This window comes from Watersipora subatra, chromosome 11 (assembly GCF_963576615.1).
Source record: "Watersipora subatra chromosome 11, tzWatSuba1.1, whole genome shotgun sequence".
Taxonomy (NCBI): domain Eukaryota; kingdom Metazoa; phylum Bryozoa; class Gymnolaemata; order Cheilostomatida; family Watersiporidae; genus Watersipora; species Watersipora subatra.
This window is the reverse complement of record NC_088718.1, coordinates 23,387,317-23,408,721: the sequence shown is the minus strand read 5'-3', so window position 1 is coordinate 23,408,721 and position 21,405 is coordinate 23,387,317. Positions and strand designations below refer to the sequence as shown.

The 21,405-nt window shown below is 36.4% G+C and overlaps 1 protein-coding gene across 1 annotated transcript in view; it reads left to right on the top strand.

Annotated features, from left to right (window-relative positions):
* The window catches only part of LOC137408618 (uncharacterized), a 48,819-nt gene extending 28,826 nt beyond the window's left edge, over positions 1–19,993 (top strand). The window contains exons 6-12 of the mRNA XM_068095206.1: positions 729–869; positions 2,418–2,614; positions 9,092–9,175; positions 12,381–12,490; positions 14,212–14,319; positions 16,149–16,259; positions 18,986–19,993. Coding sequence (XP_067951307.1) covers positions 729–869; positions 2,418–2,614; positions 9,092–9,175; positions 12,381–12,490; positions 14,212–14,319; positions 16,149–16,259; positions 18,986–19,180 — 946 coding nt within the window. The 3' untranslated portion in view covers positions 19,181–19,993. The remainder of the gene's footprint in view (positions 1–728; positions 870–2,417; positions 2,615–9,091; positions 9,176–12,380; positions 12,491–14,211; positions 14,320–16,148; positions 16,260–18,985) is intronic.
* Positions 19,994–21,405: the final 1,412 nt, after the last annotated feature.

Here is a 21,405-nt window from a genome sequence, read left to right as displayed (position 1 = left end):
CCGTTATAAAGCAATATGTGCACTTTCCGGTAATAAAATTTCTTACTGATGTTGCGAATCATGCAAAAGCATCCTTAACAAACACTGACTTACTGACCTGCGAGCATCTTTACAATTTGAATGTTTCACCATGCATCGGATATTTGGATCAACATACAAAGTAATTTTCATCATTAACTGAAATTTTGCAAAATAATTTTTTCAGTTAACATGAAAACCTGGTTGACATTCAAAAACTCAAAAATTATAAAATAGGTATCCAAACATAGAATAAAATAGATATAAACAAATACAACACATAAAAACATAGAATCATAAAAAGTTTATAAAGTAAGGTAAGTTATCTTTATTGTAAGTTAGAGTGAGTTATGACCTGAATTCTTATCACTTACTCGACCATCTAACTTGTCAAGTCTCCATTTTCATTTATATTCATCTAAGTAAAGTAACAATAAACTTATTTCTACTGATTACTATTTTATTGATTTAGTTGTTACATAAGATTCCTGTATAATCCGTTGCTCTACGTAATCGCTCTAAATATTTATTCTTGTTTTTGATGCTGTGGAGCAAATTTTACAAAATGCACTGAATCCTTATTTCAACCTGTGTTCAACATACAATGATTTCCCTGTACAAAACAACTTTTGGAATTTATTACCTCGCTACTTCGAGGATCATTTAAATAGATGCAGTTACTTCTCTGCTCATCAAGGCTTCTTTTACAGGGTGATACGGGCCCTCTCTCGCTCCACCCAGCATTTCCTCTCCTTACTCTTTGGAGTCTGGTTTAGAATCGTCAATCATGTAGAGTTTCATAGCATGTCTGCTGAGGCGATGGCCAAGAGCGTCACAGGCAGCATATTTCTGTATGTGCTGTCATCTACTTGAACTATTCACTTATGTATTTCCTTATGTACTTGTCACTCTAGATTAGTGATTTTTAACCAGGGTTCGAGCAAGCCCTAGGAGGAGGGGTACGTTTGAACTCTAGGGGAAGGGTTCGATCGCGCCCTAGGGGAGAGGTTCAATCGAACCCTAGGGTAAGGGTTTGGTGCGAGAGTCTCAGGGATTTGGTGGAGGTCTCTCAAAGGCAACAGCAGAAACCACACTGATTTGTTGGGTCATGTCTTCATGTAAAGCTATGCAATTTGTTGTGAGTTCATGAATTCTATTGGTTTTGTTATTGGAACACAGTCGTGTTCATGTGTTCAGTGCAGTTCATTTTGTGCACCAGTTAACCATATCCCTAAGTCTTAAATAGGAAAAGATCATGTTTTATTTTTATAGGTAAGGGTTTGGTGAAGGCGCGTATGAAACTGGCGGGGCTCAGTATGTCCAACAAGGTTAAGAATTTTAATAAAATTTGAAAATTGTGCCTATGTTGACTGTGCGATAAGTTTTTCAAGGGGCACACCCGCGCTTTGTTGAAAACGATGTTTCTTACGCCAGAGTTTATAGCGGGGCAATCCTAGTCTCGCTTAGCAGCATGCTTTCAACATAAGTATGGCTGAAGTGTGGGAAATGTTTAAAATGGAATTCCCAAATGCTGTTTTCATCTTTTAAAAACATGAAACGGTCAGTAATAATTTTAAATAATAAAACCCGCTTTATTTGCTGGTTTTTGCCGTTTCCTTTTTTTGGATGCAAACTGTGGATTAACCGTGGATTAGTGTTATGAGTGGATTAACCGTGTCATGGAATCGTAGCTATTAGTGTTATGAGTAGATTAACCGTGTCATGGAATCGTAGCTATTAGTATTATGAGTGGATTAACTGTGTCATGGAATCGTAGCTATTAGTGTTATGAGTGGATTAACCGTGTTATGGAATCATAGCTATTAGTGTTATAAGTAGATTAAAATTTAATTGCTGTTCACACTAAATAAGTTTTGTATAATTAGCATTTCATCCAGCCACTGTAATACCTGTTTCTGCCTGTCTTGGTCTTTTTGAACTACCTGTCATATCTGTTTCTTCCTGCCTTGATCTGTCGAACTACCTATCATATCTGTTTCTGCCTGCCTTGGTCTGTCCAACTACCTGTAATATCTGTTTCTGCCTACCTTGGTCTGTCGAACTACCTGTCATATCTGTTTCTGCCTACTTTGGTCTGTCGAACTACCTGTCATATCTATTTCTGCCTGCCTTGGTCTGTCCAACTACCTGTCATATCTGTTTCTGCCTGCCTTGGTCTGTCCAACTCTATGTAATATCTGTTTCTGCCTGCCTTGGTCTGTCCAGCTACCTGTCATATCTGTTTCTGCCTGCCTTGGTCTGTCCAACTACCTGTAATATCTGTTTCTGCCTGCCTTGGTCTGTCGAACTATCTGTAATATCTGTTTCTGCCTGCCTTGATCTGTCCAACTACCTGTAATATCTGTGAACTATTAACTCACTTTCTGCTTCTCTTACAGTAACTCAACCGGCGACCCTCGGCTCGTAACAGACGCTGCCAAGGTCATGGAGATAATGATCGAACACTTTGCCATTTCTTCTCTCTTCGGCGCTGACAACCTCCAGTACTTTGCAGATGTCACCTGTTCAGGCATCGTTGTAACAGAACGCTTCACATATCACTACAAGTACTCTCCCGCAGATAAAGACATACAACGTAGGTGGCTGTTTGAGCTACTTGACTGATCATTGCATTTCCATGAGCCTCTGTTAGGACTGGTTACATGTAGCCGATTGATGCTTCCTAATTGAGCATATATCAACTGAAGCCATCAAAATCTGTAAAAGCAGCCTCACAAGTCTAAACAGAACTTGAAAAATTAGCATTTGTTTAGTCATTTCTTATTTACTGCCTTATATATAAGTCAAGTTACCGGGAAACGATTTTATCCCACGACCAAACAAGAGTGAAACGATTGATTGGGAGAATTATGATAAATGCACATGTGCACACAACTCCCGAAAAATTATCCGTTAACGACCGTCACCAAACCCTTGCAACGAAATCCTATCAACAAATTTAAGTATTTTTCAGTAAAGTCGTTTAAGTATAATAATGATACAAAACGCATTAAAACCTATTTAAATATGTTACCAAGCCGTTAAAAGGTTACCGCAAATTCCTAAAACTAACCCATCTAATCGGATTATACATAAATAGACAGATTTATTAGGACGAAAATCGTCACAAAACGCTTGAAAAGCTTTGTTTAATAAAAATTAAGACCGGAAATTGAAACGCCGAGCGACAGAGAATAGAACGATAAAGTCTTGCCACAAATCGCCACAAAACGCTTGAACAGCTTGGTTTATTAATAGTTTCGACCGACCTACGAAACGTCAATAAAGCCGTGCGACAGATAGTAGAACTGTTTACTGTGTACTGTTTGAGGCGTAGACCGATTTACAGGTACGAAAATGTGGTACACAGTTTATCAGCCTACGTTTTTGTCCAATTACCGAAGGTTTTTCAAATTATCTAGAACATCAGCCAGATTTCTTTACATCTTATCTACAAGGTAGGGCGTTACTACAACGCCCTTCCTTTTATGACAAGAATATTTCTTTTTTTCACTCCAGTTTGCATAAAACTTCCAGACGCGTAAATGCCAACGCTTGCTCTCTGTTACATATCGCTGTCAAAACCATTCTACATTCATCACAACACAACCAACTTTCAAACTGTATATTACACATCAGTTTGCAATTTAACTTTTAATATTGCATTTCAGAGATATAATAAACATATTTCTTTATTGTTGACATTGTTGTTGTTAGTTAAATTACGTACAGTAGGTTAAGTCTACAGCTTGAATTAATATTTATTTTATTATTGTAAAACATAAGTTTGAGATAGTTAAATATTTATTTTATTAATATTTATTTCTGTTACATGTCGTTGTCAAAACTGTTCTGCATTCAACACAACCAACTTTCAAACTGTATATGGCAATATATTTTACTTGTAATATTGCATTTCAGAGCTATAATAAGCATATTTCATTATTGCTGTTGTTAGTTAAATTACGTACAGTAGTTTAGGTCTACAGCTTGAATTAATATTTATTTTATTATTGTAAAACATAAGTTTGAGATAGTTAATTATTTATTTTATTAATATTTATTTCTGTTACATTTCTGTTGCGTCTTTTTAGAATTGTGCTCCCTCAAATTTATTTTATATCTTCTCAAACAAGTCTCATTTACATTATACTCTGTCAATTCCTGCTGAGAACTACTTTTTCATCAACCAACAGTACCCTTTCTTTTTTCCATTATTACTTTGGTCGTGGGCTGTATGACAGTGGAATTTCTAGTAAGGTAAAATTTTTGTGGTCATTTTACATTAGTAATATTTATGGTCATGACATGATGCTGCCAAGTCGAATAGAATGTAAATATTTATAGAAAACTCGGTTATTATACATGCAATATATATGCACTACTTTAGGAAGCCTCTAGAAATACTCATAACAACGCTGCTTCATCCTATCAATGAGCAAGTTATGTCACAGAATAACCATCAAATATCAGCTAAAATTTGGAACATCTTACCAGTAAATTGAACTAACGACGACTAGCTTATTGTAGTGCTGTACTGTCATTTGACAGTTTTGAATTTACTGAGTAATATATTTGGAAAAGTTTGAAGCGAATTTCTGCTGAATTTTTACTGTGATTTCCTATTAATGTCTAGTGCATGTTCATGTGAATAGACCTTGATATATAGACATCACTTGTCACGCACCCGGATGCTTTCTTGTTTGTAGTGTGCAGTCAAATAATACTCTAAGCGTGTCATCCTAAACCTCTTTTGAAACACATCGAATCACTCTATTTATTGTATTGAGTAGAAAAAATGAAATTTTTAAAGATACATTTTTTGTTTTGAAATAGCAAAATCGATTGAGATTTGATATAATTATTCTGGAATAATTATACGACGATTTCGTGATGGCTGCGATTAACTGTTTTTGAGCTTTTAAGAGCTTGTAATCACATTTCTACATATTTTGCACCTACAATACAGCAGAGTAAGACATGGTGAATATTTTGATATCAAATAATTGTAATGTGAATTTTGTTGCAAGTCAACCTTTAATGATATATTATTAAGTATATATTGTTAAGTATATATTGCATTAGCTTATAATTATTTCATATCCCTACTAAAGGGTCTTATCACTAGTCGAAGTTTAAAGAATAAGCAATGGTAAATAGAAGATAGTGTTAGAAATAGCTTTGGATTTGTCTTTCCACGATTGCTAGAAGACCTTAATAATGCTAATTACTTGTTTAGAAAGCAGAAACCATTATTAGAAGGGAAATCATTGGTAATTGAAGGAGTGGCTAAGATGTTTGCATTTACAAATTGACTGCTAGTTGAGGTTGTCAAGGTCACGCAGCTGTCATCGTGTAGCGGGTACAGTGAATGCTCCTACAATGTAAATAATTCGTTCCAAAAACGTTTACGTTATAAGGAGTTTACATTATAAGAACAGTAAAATACATTTAATTGCCTAAGTCATTCCGAGGTGGTCCTAAACTCACCCCTTTGCTCATTCAGAAAGGAAAAACTAGAAGTAACTTTTTAATTTGTACTTAATTTTTAATTTTAATTTGCTATACCGTATCTGCAGTATTATTGGTTTGCATCAACTTTCTCCTTTTTATGACCACTCTCACTGGTTTTACAGACCTGATTGCAGTAATAAGTTGATATTGAGACCACATCTATAGTTTATCAAACTAATCGATGTCCATTTACAACGATTTGTTTCTTTTTTCTAGACAGTAAAATCTAGTCTGCAAAGCAAAGTTGATAACAAAAAGTTTATACATTTATAATTACACAAAACAACAATATAATTTTACTATAAAAAAGCAGTGTCTACCTTTCGTTGTCTATCTGTATCCAGGGGTAAAGGTTAGTATATAGGTAACTATCAATTACACTCCAACTCGTGACATTCAGATTGGTAGACCGACGCTGTAACACCTGCACCAATCATTAGCCTTCTAGTATTTATGAACAGTTGCACGGCCACCTATTCTCTGTTTTGACGATACATCTGATGACTTATCACGACAAAATAAAATCTCATGGAAGTTATATATATAATAGATATAACTCTGTACATACATATAGTGTTATATCTGTTATAGCATTGCAGCGTTTTTCTCACAAGTGCGGCGAGATACAGTATGATACAGTACGAGATACAGTATGTTACGATTCAAATCAAATTTGGGAACTTGCTCTGACTTGACACCACATTATATGGAAGTTTTATCTAGTGTTAAGTTTTAGGAAACAAAAATTTTACATAAGTTCTTGACGTTATTTGGAATTCACATTATAGGAGCGTCAACTGTATATGGAAAATATATAATGTTTTCAGACTTGTTTTATGAGTACAGCTATGAGTTCACCTAATTCACCTAACCGATAAGTCCGAGTCTAACATTCTAGTCAACTTCCAAGCAAATATCGAGAAGTTCATACTTTACGATATTTGCTTTGTGTATCAAACTCATTAGAACATTATTATTATTATTATTACTATATTATATTATTATTATATATATTGTTATTATAACATTGTGTTCATACCAGATTCCTTTGAACAACAATACTTCAAATAATTACATGTCAGTGGGGTGAACACATTATATAAACGCGTTATTATCTTTCATATAAATGTAGAAAGATTTTAAATTTTGCGTAAAAACTAATACCATGAAGTAATATTAAATAAAGTATGGTTGGTTGTAGAATGAGTTATAGAAATGTGCGGAGCAACTTATAATAGATATACAGTGAACCCCCACCATACGTCATTAATTCTTCGTTGCAGTGTTAGCATTGTTTTTACTTTAACAAATAAAACATTGAACTGAGAGAGCGAGCAGCGTATCTCTTTTAGACGTTGTGAGAGGGCTTTTGGTGATTAGCATATCAGCATATTTGTTATTCCGACGTATTCAGCGCACCGGCTGCCAAATTTCAATTTTGAAAGAAAAATGGTTTGATATCATAAAAAACTTTGAAAAAGCAAGAAAGTATCGTGTTCCACCTCGTGAGACGAAAAAAACATATAATAGGGTAATCGTAACTCGGGGGTTCGCTTTACTTTTCATTAACATAATTTATCTGTTTTTATCTATTTGTTTTTCTTTGAATTTCTACGAGCTCATTCCACTTATTCCATTCCACTTGAATGTATTTTTCGAAGAACATCATATGTTGGAATTTACATCGCGTGTCGTGACAGATATTTGTCAGATATATGCAGGTGGTCATAACTCTGCTATTTTTTCTTCAACTACCAAAGAGCTTTAGCCCAAATCATATTTTGCACTTTGAACATTTTAATAAATAACAATAAAATTGAAGTCACGAGAAAATAAAACTTTCTGTCAGTCATTCAGTTCAGCCTACCATAATTATACGCACAAGTATCTTGGCAGTCTGGTGTGTGATAGGTGTAATAACTATACATACAAATCTTCAGGAATACTAGTGGTTGTTTGATTGGTGCAGTTGCCAATGTCGCTCTACTATACTGTAAGATACTGTAATTTAAGAATTACCAACCTCTAACCTTGGTTTGGGGTGGACAGATAGACAAAGACAGCTCTTTAGAGGTTGAGTTTGGGAAAAATGATTGCATCATGTTGGATTCAAACTCGTAATAATAATAACAACAGAGGCAACGCTTTCAACCATATAAATTTTCTGGGAAGTTCTTGCATCATGTATTTATTGTTATTCTCTTCATTGCGTTTTAGTTAGATGTCTAGCTATTGACAGCGTGTTGCATAAGTCTTGTTCTAGCGGTGTGGTATACAAAGACTTACGCAAGATGGTGTTGATGACATCTACGTTAAACATACAGTGATATCACTTCTTTTATAAGCCTGTTTGATCAAGCTAGACAGTGACAATAAGATCGCAATTTCATGGGTAACTCTGCTTTCATCACCACGGTGATAAAACATAACAGCTTCTATATAGGCCGTGAGTGATGAATCATGGTTCCTTGTGCGAATATATCTGATATAGGAGTCGTTCCTTCGAAGTTGCATTTACAATTGACGTTTTATAGTCAGAGCGGTCTGTTTATAACATGATTTCATAAATTCAGCTGAAACTAAACTAGGCTCACAGACTAATGAACTAACGAGTACATTTTATACTATCGGTCACTTCCTGTTTATTCCTCTTGCATCTCCTGTTTTTGAAGTTATAGTTTAAATGAAGTAAAAATTATTCTTATCATTTTGGCTTTAAATCGAAATAACATTAAATTTGTTTTATATTCTAACACACTGATGAAAGTAACCACAATAGACTGTACAATAGAATGAACCACAATAGAATGTATAATAGAATGAACCGCAATATAATGTAAAATAGAATGAACCACAATAGAACGTACAAGATGCACTAACTGCAGATAACTAGTGAACTCTTACCATTTTTCTGTGTCCTTCATATGGTTCTCTCGAAAATAATAAGGACATCTTTTGTCATAAGATGGAAATTTTGTGTTTCTGCGGATAAAAAGTTGTTAGAAAGGAATCATGAAAACTTGCAATTTTGACAATTTGAATTCTTGATTTCGATATGCTTGTAGATAGATTGTTCATAGTGTATACTTTGCATGAAAGTGACTATAGACTTCTATGACCTGACACACCATTACTGATTTCTTTAAACGCACTACAGCTGCGATTTGTAGCTGTATTCAGCGTGTCGGTCATCTGAACAGGTGAAAAAGTTTAACAAGGATATAGCTGCTGACACTCATTTGTACCAAAGTTGAAACTCAACTGAGTCTCAGCAGGCCTCCCTTCAAGGTGGCAGCACTCAGTCAGCAGCAAGCACGGGCTACAATTTCTCATCGGTTATTAAATGCAGACCAGCTTGTTTGGGTTTTGTGAATTCCATTTGTATGATAGGCTTTTTTGCATTTTTGTTTTTAGAGCTGTGATATGAAATATTTATCTTTCATTTCATAAAGTAGCTTAGATGGAGTTCTTATATATTGGTCATTAGAGTCCAGCCCATCGTTGTTTATTTTTCTGTGTATAGGAGAGCTTAGCCTCAAATCCCATTTTTTGTTTATAGGTGAATCTAGCCTGAGATCTTTTGCTCAACACTTGCGACAGGAGTGCAGCTCTAGGGGTCTTCTCATGGACAATGAGGAGGAAGGTCAGTTGTTGTATTTTTTAGTTTTCTGTCATGGTTTATGCTCAGGAAGTTGTCTTTACTACTTAAAATAGTTCACCTAATTGACTTTGTCAGTTTTTACAAGGAGAGGTCAAATGTTAAACATTTAAACTGATGTTCACGCATCTACAACCAAATCTCTATTTACAATTATTGGGTTTCTTTGCTTTGAATGGATTCGGAGTTGTTCTCTGCCGACAAATTCGTGCCCATGCCGTTCAAACGGTTCGTAGTTGCACTTTATCCCGATTTCTCCAAGACTAACGATGTACTCCTCAAAACAGAACTTGTTAGATTCGCTTACGGGTCATGGTCACTTACGGGTCACGGTCACTTTTCAATTCACGATTCGTATACTCGTTGCACTAACTCAGCGAGGATGCCTGATCAGAATTTTCTTTTGGTTTTCCTTATTTCCGCCCTTCATAAATTACAAAACAGCAACATAATTTACTACTTGCTATACAGTTACTACTTCAAAGGTCGCATGAACTACATTCGTTTTTAGTTAGTAACTTTTTATATGCTAGAAAAGTTAAGTCTAGGAAGAGGTCAGCACCAGTGCAGTAGGAATCTGTATAATCGGTTTATTTAAAGGTTGACTCGCAACAAAATTTACATTACAGTTATTTGGTATCAAAAGATTCACCATGTCTTACTCTGTTGTGTTGTAGGTGCCAAATGTGTGGAAATGTGATTACAAGCTCTTAAAAGCTTAAAAACGAAAAGCCGCCGTAGATTGGAATCTATTTATTTTTTTGACGTAGGCATGATAGTTTGGTTATTGTCTTGTCACGTGATGTTCTCACGTGAATTGAAAGGCCAATAATAAGCTCAATATAAAACTTATCGTAGCGCTAGTTTATTACAAACACTTCAGGTTTTACCGAAGACTCCGTATCAAATATAGATGCTCGCTACTTTACAGTTTTGTTTCGGCCTGGTCTAATCGGCAAGTCGTAATCTGATCATGTGACCCAATACTTTGCAGATAATTTTTGCAGCACTTTTCGATTATCACAGGTAACCAACAGGCTCGTCATGATTATCAGACAATAATATGTACTCCTTCGAGGTATGGTTAAAAACTTAAATGAATTTTTACAGTAAGTTATAAGATATCACTGCTAAAAGTGACAGCATTACAATGACGATGAAATAGACGCGTAAGAACAATAGACATGGTTTTATTGAATGCGTGAAGTATATTTGTGAAAATACTTCGACGAATAAGGTTGCATGAAAGTGTAAACAGAAACCATCTACCACAACTACGTCCCATTTGAGCCGTTTTGGAAAGAGAATCCAAACTACGGCGGTCTCGCATGGCTGCGATTAACCGTTCGTTTTTAGCTTTTAAGAGCTTGTAATCACATTCCCACATATTTTGCACCTACAACACAACAGAGTAAGACATGGTTAATCTTTTGATATCAAATAACTGTAAAGTGAATTTTGTTGCAAGTCAACCTTTAATGAATAAGATAATAAATCAAAAGGTAATTATGTCATCATTGTCATGAACAACTAGTCTGTCTTGACAAACTGTTGTTTTTGCGGAGTTGTCCCCCGGCGAACGGAGCGAGCAAAACAACAGCTTGCCACAATATGCACTGCACCTGATGCATCAGCTGCACTGAAAGGGAGTTGTTCTCTTCCGTCTATACGGCTTTGCTACGGTGTTATTTCGGTCGCTCCGTTGGTAATCATAACGGATTTAGTCCAAAAATTTATGTAGAAAGAAATAAGACGCAAACATTTAACCAGAGACCAGTCTATGCGGTAAACTTTAGTAGAACTTGAGAATAATATTAATTAAAAATAAAATCAATAAGAACAAATAAAACTGACCGATACAAAAATACAAATAAAACTGCCTGAGCTAACAATTAACGACATGTTTAGTTTCTGTTGTTGCTTTCTGTTGTGCAGTTCTACTAAACTTTACCACAGAGACTGGTCTCTGGTTAAACGTGTTTATCTTATTTTTTTTACATAAATTTTTGGGCTAAATCCATTATGATTACCAATAGAGCAACCGAAATAACATCGCAGCCAAGCCGCATAGACGGAAGAGGACAACTCCCCTTCGGTGCAGCTTATGCATCCTGGTGGAGTGCGTATTGTGACAAGCTGTTGTTTTGCTCGCTCCATTCGCCGGGGAACAACTCTGCAAAAACAACAGTTTGTCAAGACAGGTTAATGAACAACCTATCATTAGGAATAGTTGTTAGACTACCCACCATCATACTATATGGTAGTATGATGAGATGGGCTGAATTTTTTACTTCCACTGGGGAGAGCTGAGCCGGGTATTATCGATTGGAATCCATTCGTAGTGAGAGTTTCTATGAGGTCGAATAGTACACTCACTGTGAATGGCTTTACATAAATTTAGTGAAGTGAAATGGTGTAGAATTCATTTGAATTTTACCATTTCTATTATTCGGAGTGGAAGCAACTCCAAACCCATTCGAAGCATGGAAACCCAGTAAAATATGCTCATATATTAGACTCTCATCTGAAGCACACTTCACTGTACGACTTTTCATGACTGTACGACACATTCATTCGAAACATCTTTAGTCCATAAATGAAAATCAAAGCAAGAGTTCTATCTGATTAAGTTGGTTTGATGGTCAGTCAGTATAAATTAAATTATTGACTAGTTATTACCTCCAAACCTGACCGCTGCCAAGCCTCAGGCTGCCAGGACTACGCTTCTAGTTTGTGTCAGTGTTAGAGTAGGAGTTATGTCTGTTTGTTGGTTACTATATAAATGTAGTTTTTAACATTTAATTTATTTGCTTACAATTATTGTTGCTTACATAGTTTGGGATGGTGCATTTGTAACGCTTTGTTGGATTATCTGAAGGATTAATATTTGAGGCTTTTGGAACTGGTTAAACGAAATTAAACGAAATATAGCGTTTTCACGGAAATAATTACATTAACATACAACCAGTTTGACATAGAAATAGATTTTACATATTGGAGTGGATTAATTCTATATGAAAGGGTTTGAATGTTCACATGGAATCACACACTTTTATATGTTATAATATTAGTGTTTCTCTTGTCACCTTGTTGAGTGATTTCCACACTCCTATGACACCTGTCAACAGGGTGTAGAAACTTTAAGGTGGTATGGTTATGTTCACATCAACAGTCAGTTTCTCGTGTGCAGGTAAAAGACATAGCTGCAATTCATCTTTACAATCACCACTTATACCTAGTCAAGCCAAAGGGGGTATGGTAGGCTGCATGTCAGTGCCCGACGTTAACACACATAATAAGGTAAGTTTTGAGGCTAACTACTGCCCATTTCCCATCATCTGATTTCTTATGGCTGAACCGCATTGGTGTTTTTATTCTTTGAGGCAAATGGTTTCCATTGTGAAATTACTATACAGTAATACTTCAACTTACGAGTGATCCAACGTACGAGAAACTTGAGATACGAGCCAGCTTTCAAGCAAGTCTTAGCACTAACATACGAGCCATGTTTGAGATACGAGCACGCGAGTCAGTTGCCAAGTATGCCGGAAGTGTTTTATGAGAACAGCATCACTCTGTATTTTTCAACTTCTCAGGTTATACTGTTGTACCGTGTTTTTTTTTTGTGCACGATTTTCTGTGCAGAATTATGTGAATTAAACGTACTGTGCGTAGACCAAAAGTTTACCAGTAAAATGAAAGATAATACAAAGAAAAAGCAAATAATAACAATTGATATTAAACGGAAAAATATTGAAAAATATGTGAACTGTGTATGCGTGATTGAGCTAGCTCGGCAATATGACAGAAATATATTCATAATTATCAAACAAGGATTATATTCAGGGCATTTAGTTCGCAAAAGGACTAACCATAGTTTCTAAACGGTGCAGCGATCTTCACGACCGCTGATTGCATTGGACAAACAATTGGCCGGTGACAGCGTAACTGAAACGATGCTATGTGAAAAGGCCGGCGCTATCTATCCAAACTGTTTAATAGACATACGGACAAGCTGGCTAGTGGTCGTGCAATAACCATTTGTGACGATGCCTGTGTTCGTCCTAATCGCAACATGTTGCGAGGGCGACAAAGGCAAACGTTCTTAGATAGGTTTATCTTAAAATGGCCGGCTAGTCGTGAAAGCGAAAAAAAGGAAAAATTTCTCGCTAACCAGCGAAAAACTTCAAACTATGAACGCCGAAGAAATTTTAATTACATTTAGTTGAAAATGAAAGTTTGCTTTTAGGTTTGCTTCTAAGTTTGTCTTTTAACACTTTGATAAAATCCAAATTTATCAAAGTCAAATGTTGTAACAAAGGATAACTTATATCTCCCTCCCTGGCAAATGCGAGTGTTAACTGCTATTGTATGTATTTAATTTTACATTTTAATTAATCACACTTCCTTGCATTATTTTTTATTTGTTGCTTTTTGAAAGCATGTAGTACGTAAGGACAATAACCAACATGTTCTTTCTGTTACAATATCTTGTTTTGAGTGTTTTATTTGCTTTTTTTAGAGTATGGAAACCAATCAATATATATTTAATTGTTCTATATATAAATAAATTGCACCAACATGCGAGTAAATTGACATACGAGCTCAGTCTCGGAACGCATTAAGCTCGCAAGTTGAAGTATGACTGTAATGTAAAATTACTTTCATCATATGTCTTCACTTTTTTATATTTAGTAAGGGCACAACTTTCTGGACAGCAAAAAACAAGGGGAACTCAGTATCCCTTTTAACTAATGTATAGCCTTATTCTCTGTGTACATTGTCTCACTATGCAGAACTCTATGTTCACACCTGAGCATACTACCATGACTTCTTTACTAGGACTATTAAAAGTTGAAGCTTGTAGAAGGTAAATTTCTTGCATTCTGTCTTAACTGTTCTCGCTGTCCGTGTTTGCAAATATCGCTGCCTTCGGTATTTGCAAATATCGCTGCTGTCGGTACTTGCTATTATCGCTGGCAGTATTTTGCTGGTCATTGCTAACTACAGTGTAATTGTAGTTCACCTCTCATCTCTCGCTCAACCCACATCATCTTGACCGCAACGTATCTCGAAGTCTTTCCAAATTTGACAGCGTCAAGATGAAACAGATGGCTAGGCTACGTAAGGTAAGCTCGCCGCTCCTTACTGCTGCTTTTCGACAGCTGAACTCGTTGTTGATTACCAATATGATGTTGGTATATGATATATGATATGTATATGGTATATATATATATATCATATATAGTATATATATGGTATATATATATCATATATGATTTTGCTGGCAAATTCATGATTGCTTTCAACCACCAACTTGGACCGGCTCAAGCAGTAGCGATCAATTAATACAAAAGTTGTGTACACAGCTATGCTATACAGGCAGCTATATACGCAGCTATACAAGCAGCTATACACGCAGCTATATACGCAGCAATATACGCAGCTATACACACAGCTATATACGCGCCTATACAGGCAGCTATATACGCAGCTATACAGGCAGCTATATACGCAGCTATACAGGCAGCTATATACGCAGCTATGTACACAGCTATATACGCAGCTATACACGCAGCTATACAGGCAGCTATATACACAGCTATACAGGCAGCTTTATACGCAGCTATATACGCGGCTATACAGGCAGCTATATACGCAGCTATACAGGCAGCTATATACGCAGCTATACACGTGGCTGTATACGCGGCTATACAGGCAGCTATATACGCAGCTATATCTGTAGCTCTATATGCAGCTATATACGCGGCTATACAGGCAGCTATATACGCAGCTATACAGGCAGCTATATACGCAGCTATACACGTGGCTGTATACGCGGCTATACAGGCAGCTATATACGCAGCTATATCTGTAGCTCTATATGCAGCTATATACGCAGCTATATACGCAGGTATATACGCAGCTATGTATGAAGCTATATACGCAGCTATGTATACAGCTATATACGCAGCTATATACGTGGCTATACAGGCAGCTATATACGCAGCTATATACGCAGCTGTATACGCAGCGATATACGCAACTATACGGGCAGCTATATACGCATCTATGTATGCAGCTATATATGCAGCTATATACGCATCTATGTATGCAGCTATATACACATCTATGTATGCAGCTATATACGCATCTATGTATGCAGCTATATACGTAGCTAAATAGTCAGCTATACAGGCAGCTATATATGCAGCTATATACTCAGCTATATACGCAGCTATATAGAGTTTGTTCTTTATTAGATTGAAAGTTATTTTTGTCATGTATAACTCATATATTATATCCTGTGCAGCAGAGCCATCAGTCATCGACAAGTTCCTGTTGGTACAAGCAGGTTTTGACACCGAATGGCATAATGGTTGCAGTGAAAAGTGATAAGGTTCGATCTATTTCACAGAAAAAAACTTAATGCTAAAAAGAATTACTTTGATATTTCCGTCTAGAGTTATTGTTTTTAGTCCAATTAGTGAGAGTATGTTAAAAATCAAGAATAACACCATCCTGCCCACAGTCAATTCACAATACAGCGACCAACCACTCTGACACACTCAAATCAAATCACTAAATTATTTAGACTCACCGATTCATCTCCGTAAGTCGGTGAGCAAAAACTTGGACATGTACTTGTGGAATGCTCAGATCATCGTATGTTGTCTGCTTAGCTCATTCGCTTCCAAATTAATTTTTTTGACAGGACAAATAAATATTCAATAAAAGCTGATATTTATCAATAGCGCATATATATGAGTTGTCATAACTTATCTTATCACCGTCTCTCTACTACATGTTCCCAGTCAGATGAGTTGTCGCTATTAATATCGCTTACGGCATTATTCTACTCATAAAGTTCCTGCTTTAGAATAATCAACATACAGTGAATGCTCAGTCAAGAATATCGCTCAATATTCATGTATTAATAATTATCTCCTCCGTTCAGAGATCTGAATGGTTCCTCAACAGCAAGCACTCACCTCAGCCATCTAAGAGGCTGGCTAGTCGAGATTCAGAGCTGAGTGACGGAATACCGATGGATGACTCCAAGTCAGAGGTTGGTTCGGTAATTCTTCCTTCATGTCTCGAAGTATATATGATGGTCGAAAGTTTCTCATATGCTAATGAGCATATAAGAAATGTATATGTACAGTTGTATGGGTATGTACAGTTGTATGGGTATGTACGGTTGTATAGCTGTGTACGGTTGTATGTGTATGTACGGTTGTATGGGTATGTATGGTTGTATGTGTATGTATGGTTGTATGAATATATACAGTTGTATGGGTATGTATGGTTGTATAGCTGTGTACGGTTGTATGGGTATGTACAGTTGTATAGCTGTGTACGGTTGTATGGACATTTCTATTCATTATAGACCAATCAATGTTTAAACATCTAACTAGTCATTCAAGTCCTCCTTGCTGTAATTCTTTTTAAACATGTTTGATGAAAAATTGTTTTTTGTGAACTGACAACAATAATGTTCCTTCTGACCTCACCACAGACTTCTAAAAATAGTTACAAACACCCTTTTCTGTTTTGATGTTAGATTACTTCATTTATTTTTACAAACATTTTAGTTTTAGTTGCCCACAAGATACAGGTATTTAGCAAGTTGGTAGTTGTGTCCCCTCGTTCTAAATATTCATATTTTATCCGCACCATTCATTATAATAATGTTTAGGTTGTTGATAGGGTTCATGTGTACAACTCATTCATTCCTGTTGAGTATCGAGGCTGAAGCATACTGAGGAACCATCTAGCCAATCATTATCAGCATTGACACGCTTGCTGACTAATAGTGACACATGTGCTGACTAGTAGTGACATATGTGCTGACTAGTAGTGACACGTGTGCTGACTAGTAGTGACATGTGTGCTGACTAGTAGTGACACGTGTGCTGACTAGTAGTGACACGTGTGCTGATTAGTAGTGACACCATGTGCTGATTAGTAGTGACATGCGTGCTGACTAGTAGTGACACATGTGCTGACTAGTAGTGACATATGTGCTGATTAGTAGTGACACATGTGCTGATTAGTAGTGACACATGTGCTGATTAGTAGTGACACGTGTGCTGACTAGTAGTGACATATGTGCTGACTAGTAGTGACACGTGTGCTGACTAGTAGTGACACGTGTGCTGACTAGTAGTGACACGTGTGCTGACTAGTAGTGACACGTGTGCTGATTAGTAGTGACACCATGTGCTGATTAGTAGTGACACGCGTGCTGACTAGTAGTGACACATGTGCTGACTAGTAGTGACACATGTGCTGATTAGTAGTGACACATGTGCTGATTAGTAGTGACACATGTGCTGATTAGTAGTGACACGTGTGCTGACTAGTAGTGACACGTGTGCTGACTAGTAGTGACACGCGTGCTGACTAGTAGTGACACGTGTGCTGACTAGTAGTGACACGTGTGCTGACTAGTAGTGACACGTGTGCTGACTAGTGTGACACGTGTGCTGACTAGTAGTGATACATGTGCTGACTAGTAGTGACACGTGTGCTAATTAGTAGTGACACGTGTGCTGACTAGTAATGACACGTGTGCTGTCTAGTAGTGCTAGTAGTGCTTGCATATTCACATGTAGCAAGAGTGTTTGATATTTATGCATGCTGCTCTGTCAGTCAGGATTGGCTCACTGTCAGCGAGTTTGTTTCAAAATTCAATCCGAAAGAACGAACAAAGTATTTTAAGCTCAGATAAAGCTTGGAAATAGTGTAACGCAGTTCATGATGAAAATAGTAAATATTAAAACTAATACTAACAAACTATGTTACAGTGGACCCTCAGTTACAGTGGACCCTCCCCATTTGGTTTTAATTCGTTCTATTGTTAACATTGTACGTCGAAAATGTTGTATATAGGGGTATAAAAACCCATAGTCAATATTACAATTAGTAACAAAATAGTATGTTAACCTTAGTAACTATAGTTACCTACAGTAACTTCAGTGTATTTAGTGGTTTTCATCTGCAATACAATATAACATTACAATGTACTATGTGCAGTACGTACTGTAGGGAGTTCTTACCTTCGAGACAGACGTATAACATACATGTAAATTTTAAATTCAACTTAAATGAATTTAGCGTACTAAACATATACTTGAAGCTAAGTTCTAGTATGTATATTACTAAGCTTCAACTTTTTCATCGTCTAAAATTTTATCTCTTATCTGTTTCTGGTTTCATTTTCGCTATAACTTATAACGAATAACGCTGAACTGAAAGAGAGTGAGCATCGTATCTCTTCTGGTTTCTTGTGCTTTATTTCAGCATATCGGCATCTCGGTTATTTCGACGTATTCAGTTCACCGTCTGCCAAATTTTAATTCGGAAAGAAATTTGTGTTGATATCGCATGGCAAAAAACATTTCATATGGCGGGGACGAAAAAACATCGTGCTCCTCATCGTTACGCGAAAAAACTGTATTATAGAGTAATTGTGACTCAGGAGTGTACTGTGTATATTAAGTGTCATAATAAAAATTGATTTATATGGATGTCAAGGAGTAACGGTGTTAGACAACTCCAGTTTGCTTTTAATAGTGTTTGCTAAAAGGCTTAGTCACTAGATACAATTACGCTAGTCTTGGTATTTCGCAGTGCAGCGATTCTCAGCTTTTTAGCAAGGCAGGAAAACTTTGAGTATCCGTAGGAGTTGTCTTTGTATCAAATTGGGGGTTTGGTACCCTTCGAGATAAGTTGGCACAAGTAAATGCTTGAATCTTTGTCTATGTTAGTTTGTTATTGCTTCTTTCACAGGCCGGCAGCGTATTTGATGACCGGCGTTCTGTAGACACAACTCTCTTGGATAAACCTCTGTATGAGGACAGAATATACAGTGTGGAGAGGGACGGGGCTACGAGCCCCCCACATGCTGACATTGAGACTGTGACTAAGCACTTTGTGAAGAAGACTGCAATTGTACCACGAAATTCAGCTGTCATTCCCTGCTAATGACTGTCTTGCTTTCAATATTGGCTTTACTTGTTTTTGTTCAAAGTCTCACAACAGGCCATCAGATCAAATTTTGGTCCATAAGCTAAAATCTGCTGACTGGGCTAAAAAGGACTCGTAAATAGCCTTAGCTCCTGTAACATCATGTTTCAGTTTCTGTGAATTGATTGGTCTTTAGTGTCGAAGGGCCATGCGAGGCTGGGCACTATCATTTATAGCATTGTGTTCGCATTTGAGTGAATTATAGCGAGTCATATTTTCTTATTTTTCTCTCAAGTATATGCTCAATATTCATTCCACATAATGCACAGACAATTCCACTCACTGGTGTATATGCACTTGACAGAAATGCATCGAATAGCTTTCTGCAATACTGCTTGCTGTTGTCATATGTATTTATAGTTGGGGTCCTAAGCGAAATGTTGCCTTACTAGTTTTTTCCATGCAGGTGATTTTATCAATTGGTATTTTGTTGTTAAGTTGCAAAGGAACTTTTCATTGGCTAACATTTGTATTCTTATAGCTCATTGGCTGTAGGTTTGCTAGCTTCTTGTTTATTTCTTCTTCAATAAGCAAAAGTTTTTGTATGATTAGTATAGCCGATATATATTATATGTACATATACTTTACGACATGTTTATTTTACAGATTTTTATGTTATATTTATAACTTTTTATTTCTGTTATACTTCAGTTCAGAGACCATTTTTTTGTTGTAATCCCAAAGTTTTTATGTCTTATTTGACATCGTAGTTTCTCATTTCATCTGTAATCCACATTCGCATTTGACTAATAGAGATGAGACTCTATGGAATTGACATATCTCCTAACTTCACTTGACATCGTTTTAAGTCGCTTCCATTTCGTTTACACGTAGCTCAGTTGGTAATGATAGGTTTTACTGTTCAGGGGTTACTTTGTAACCATCAACTGTTCAGGGGTTACTTTGTAACCAACAACTGTTCATGGGTTACTTTGTAACCATCAACTGTTCAGGGGTTACTTTGTAACCATCAACTGTTCAGAGGTTACTTTGTAACCAACAACTGTTCACGGGTTACTTTGTAACCATCAACTGTTCATGGGTTACTTTGTAACCATCAACTGTTCAGGGGTTACTTTATAACCAACAACTGTTCAGGGGTTACTTTGTAACCAACAACTGTTCAGGGGTTACTTTGTAACCAACAAAACTAAAGCTTCAGAGAATGCTGTCAAAAGTTAAACTAGTTCTTTGAAAATGTTGGATGGTTTTTTGCAGAAAAGCTGCAATGGTCATGCAATAAAACAGCTACAATGTTAGCTTCAGGTAGCATTGGGTAGTTAAGTTAAAGATAGTGTTGTTATACAGTAGTTAAGTTAAATGGAGTGTTGTTACACAGTAGTTGAGTTAAATGGAGTGTTGTTATACAGTAGTTGAGTTAAAGGTAGTGTTGTTATACAGTAGTTGAGTTAAATGGAGTATTGTTATACAGTAGGTGAGTTAAATGTAGTGTTGTTATACAGTAGTTCAGTTAAATGGAGTGTTGTTATGGTGTTTGTTATGATGATGGGACGCATAACTTCTTACTCCAGTTCCAGTTTCTTACCAAGTTCAAAAAGTTGCAAAACCTTTCTTTATACTTTTGTTTTACCTTAATAAATATTTCCCATAAAACATAAAATAACCTGTTTGCCAAAATTTAATTTGAAGTTTTAGTTAATTTAACCTAGCTTTCATTTGATGCGTTTAGTATATAATGTATGTGAACAGATGAACACATCAGGCTGGATACCATTGTAATCTTCAAGTTATGGGCTTGCTGACGACCATAAACATCTTATAGACAGTATTCAACAGGGCGGGACATAGACACAGAGACCTTTTAGCAGAAGAGATGAGTGTGTATGTAGCTACCACAGGCAGCCGTGGCTCAGCTGATGCAATGACAACCTTACTCAGGTGCTCTATGAAGTTAGCAACCAATCATGTTGATGCAAACACTTGAGAAAACTAGCATGGTGGTCCACATGCATCAATACTATTGCTACCTTCATTTTGGACAAATTACTCTGTAAACTTTACATTGTGAACAACATGTATTGATGTATCTCGATAAATAGTTTAGTTTTATTTAGCAGCTAAAAGCATATATCCATGGCCATGTATTAATTATATCAGAGACAAACAAGGAACATTTTATAGCATCTGCTCACGGCTCAGTCCACACCAAAGCTCTTGGCTTT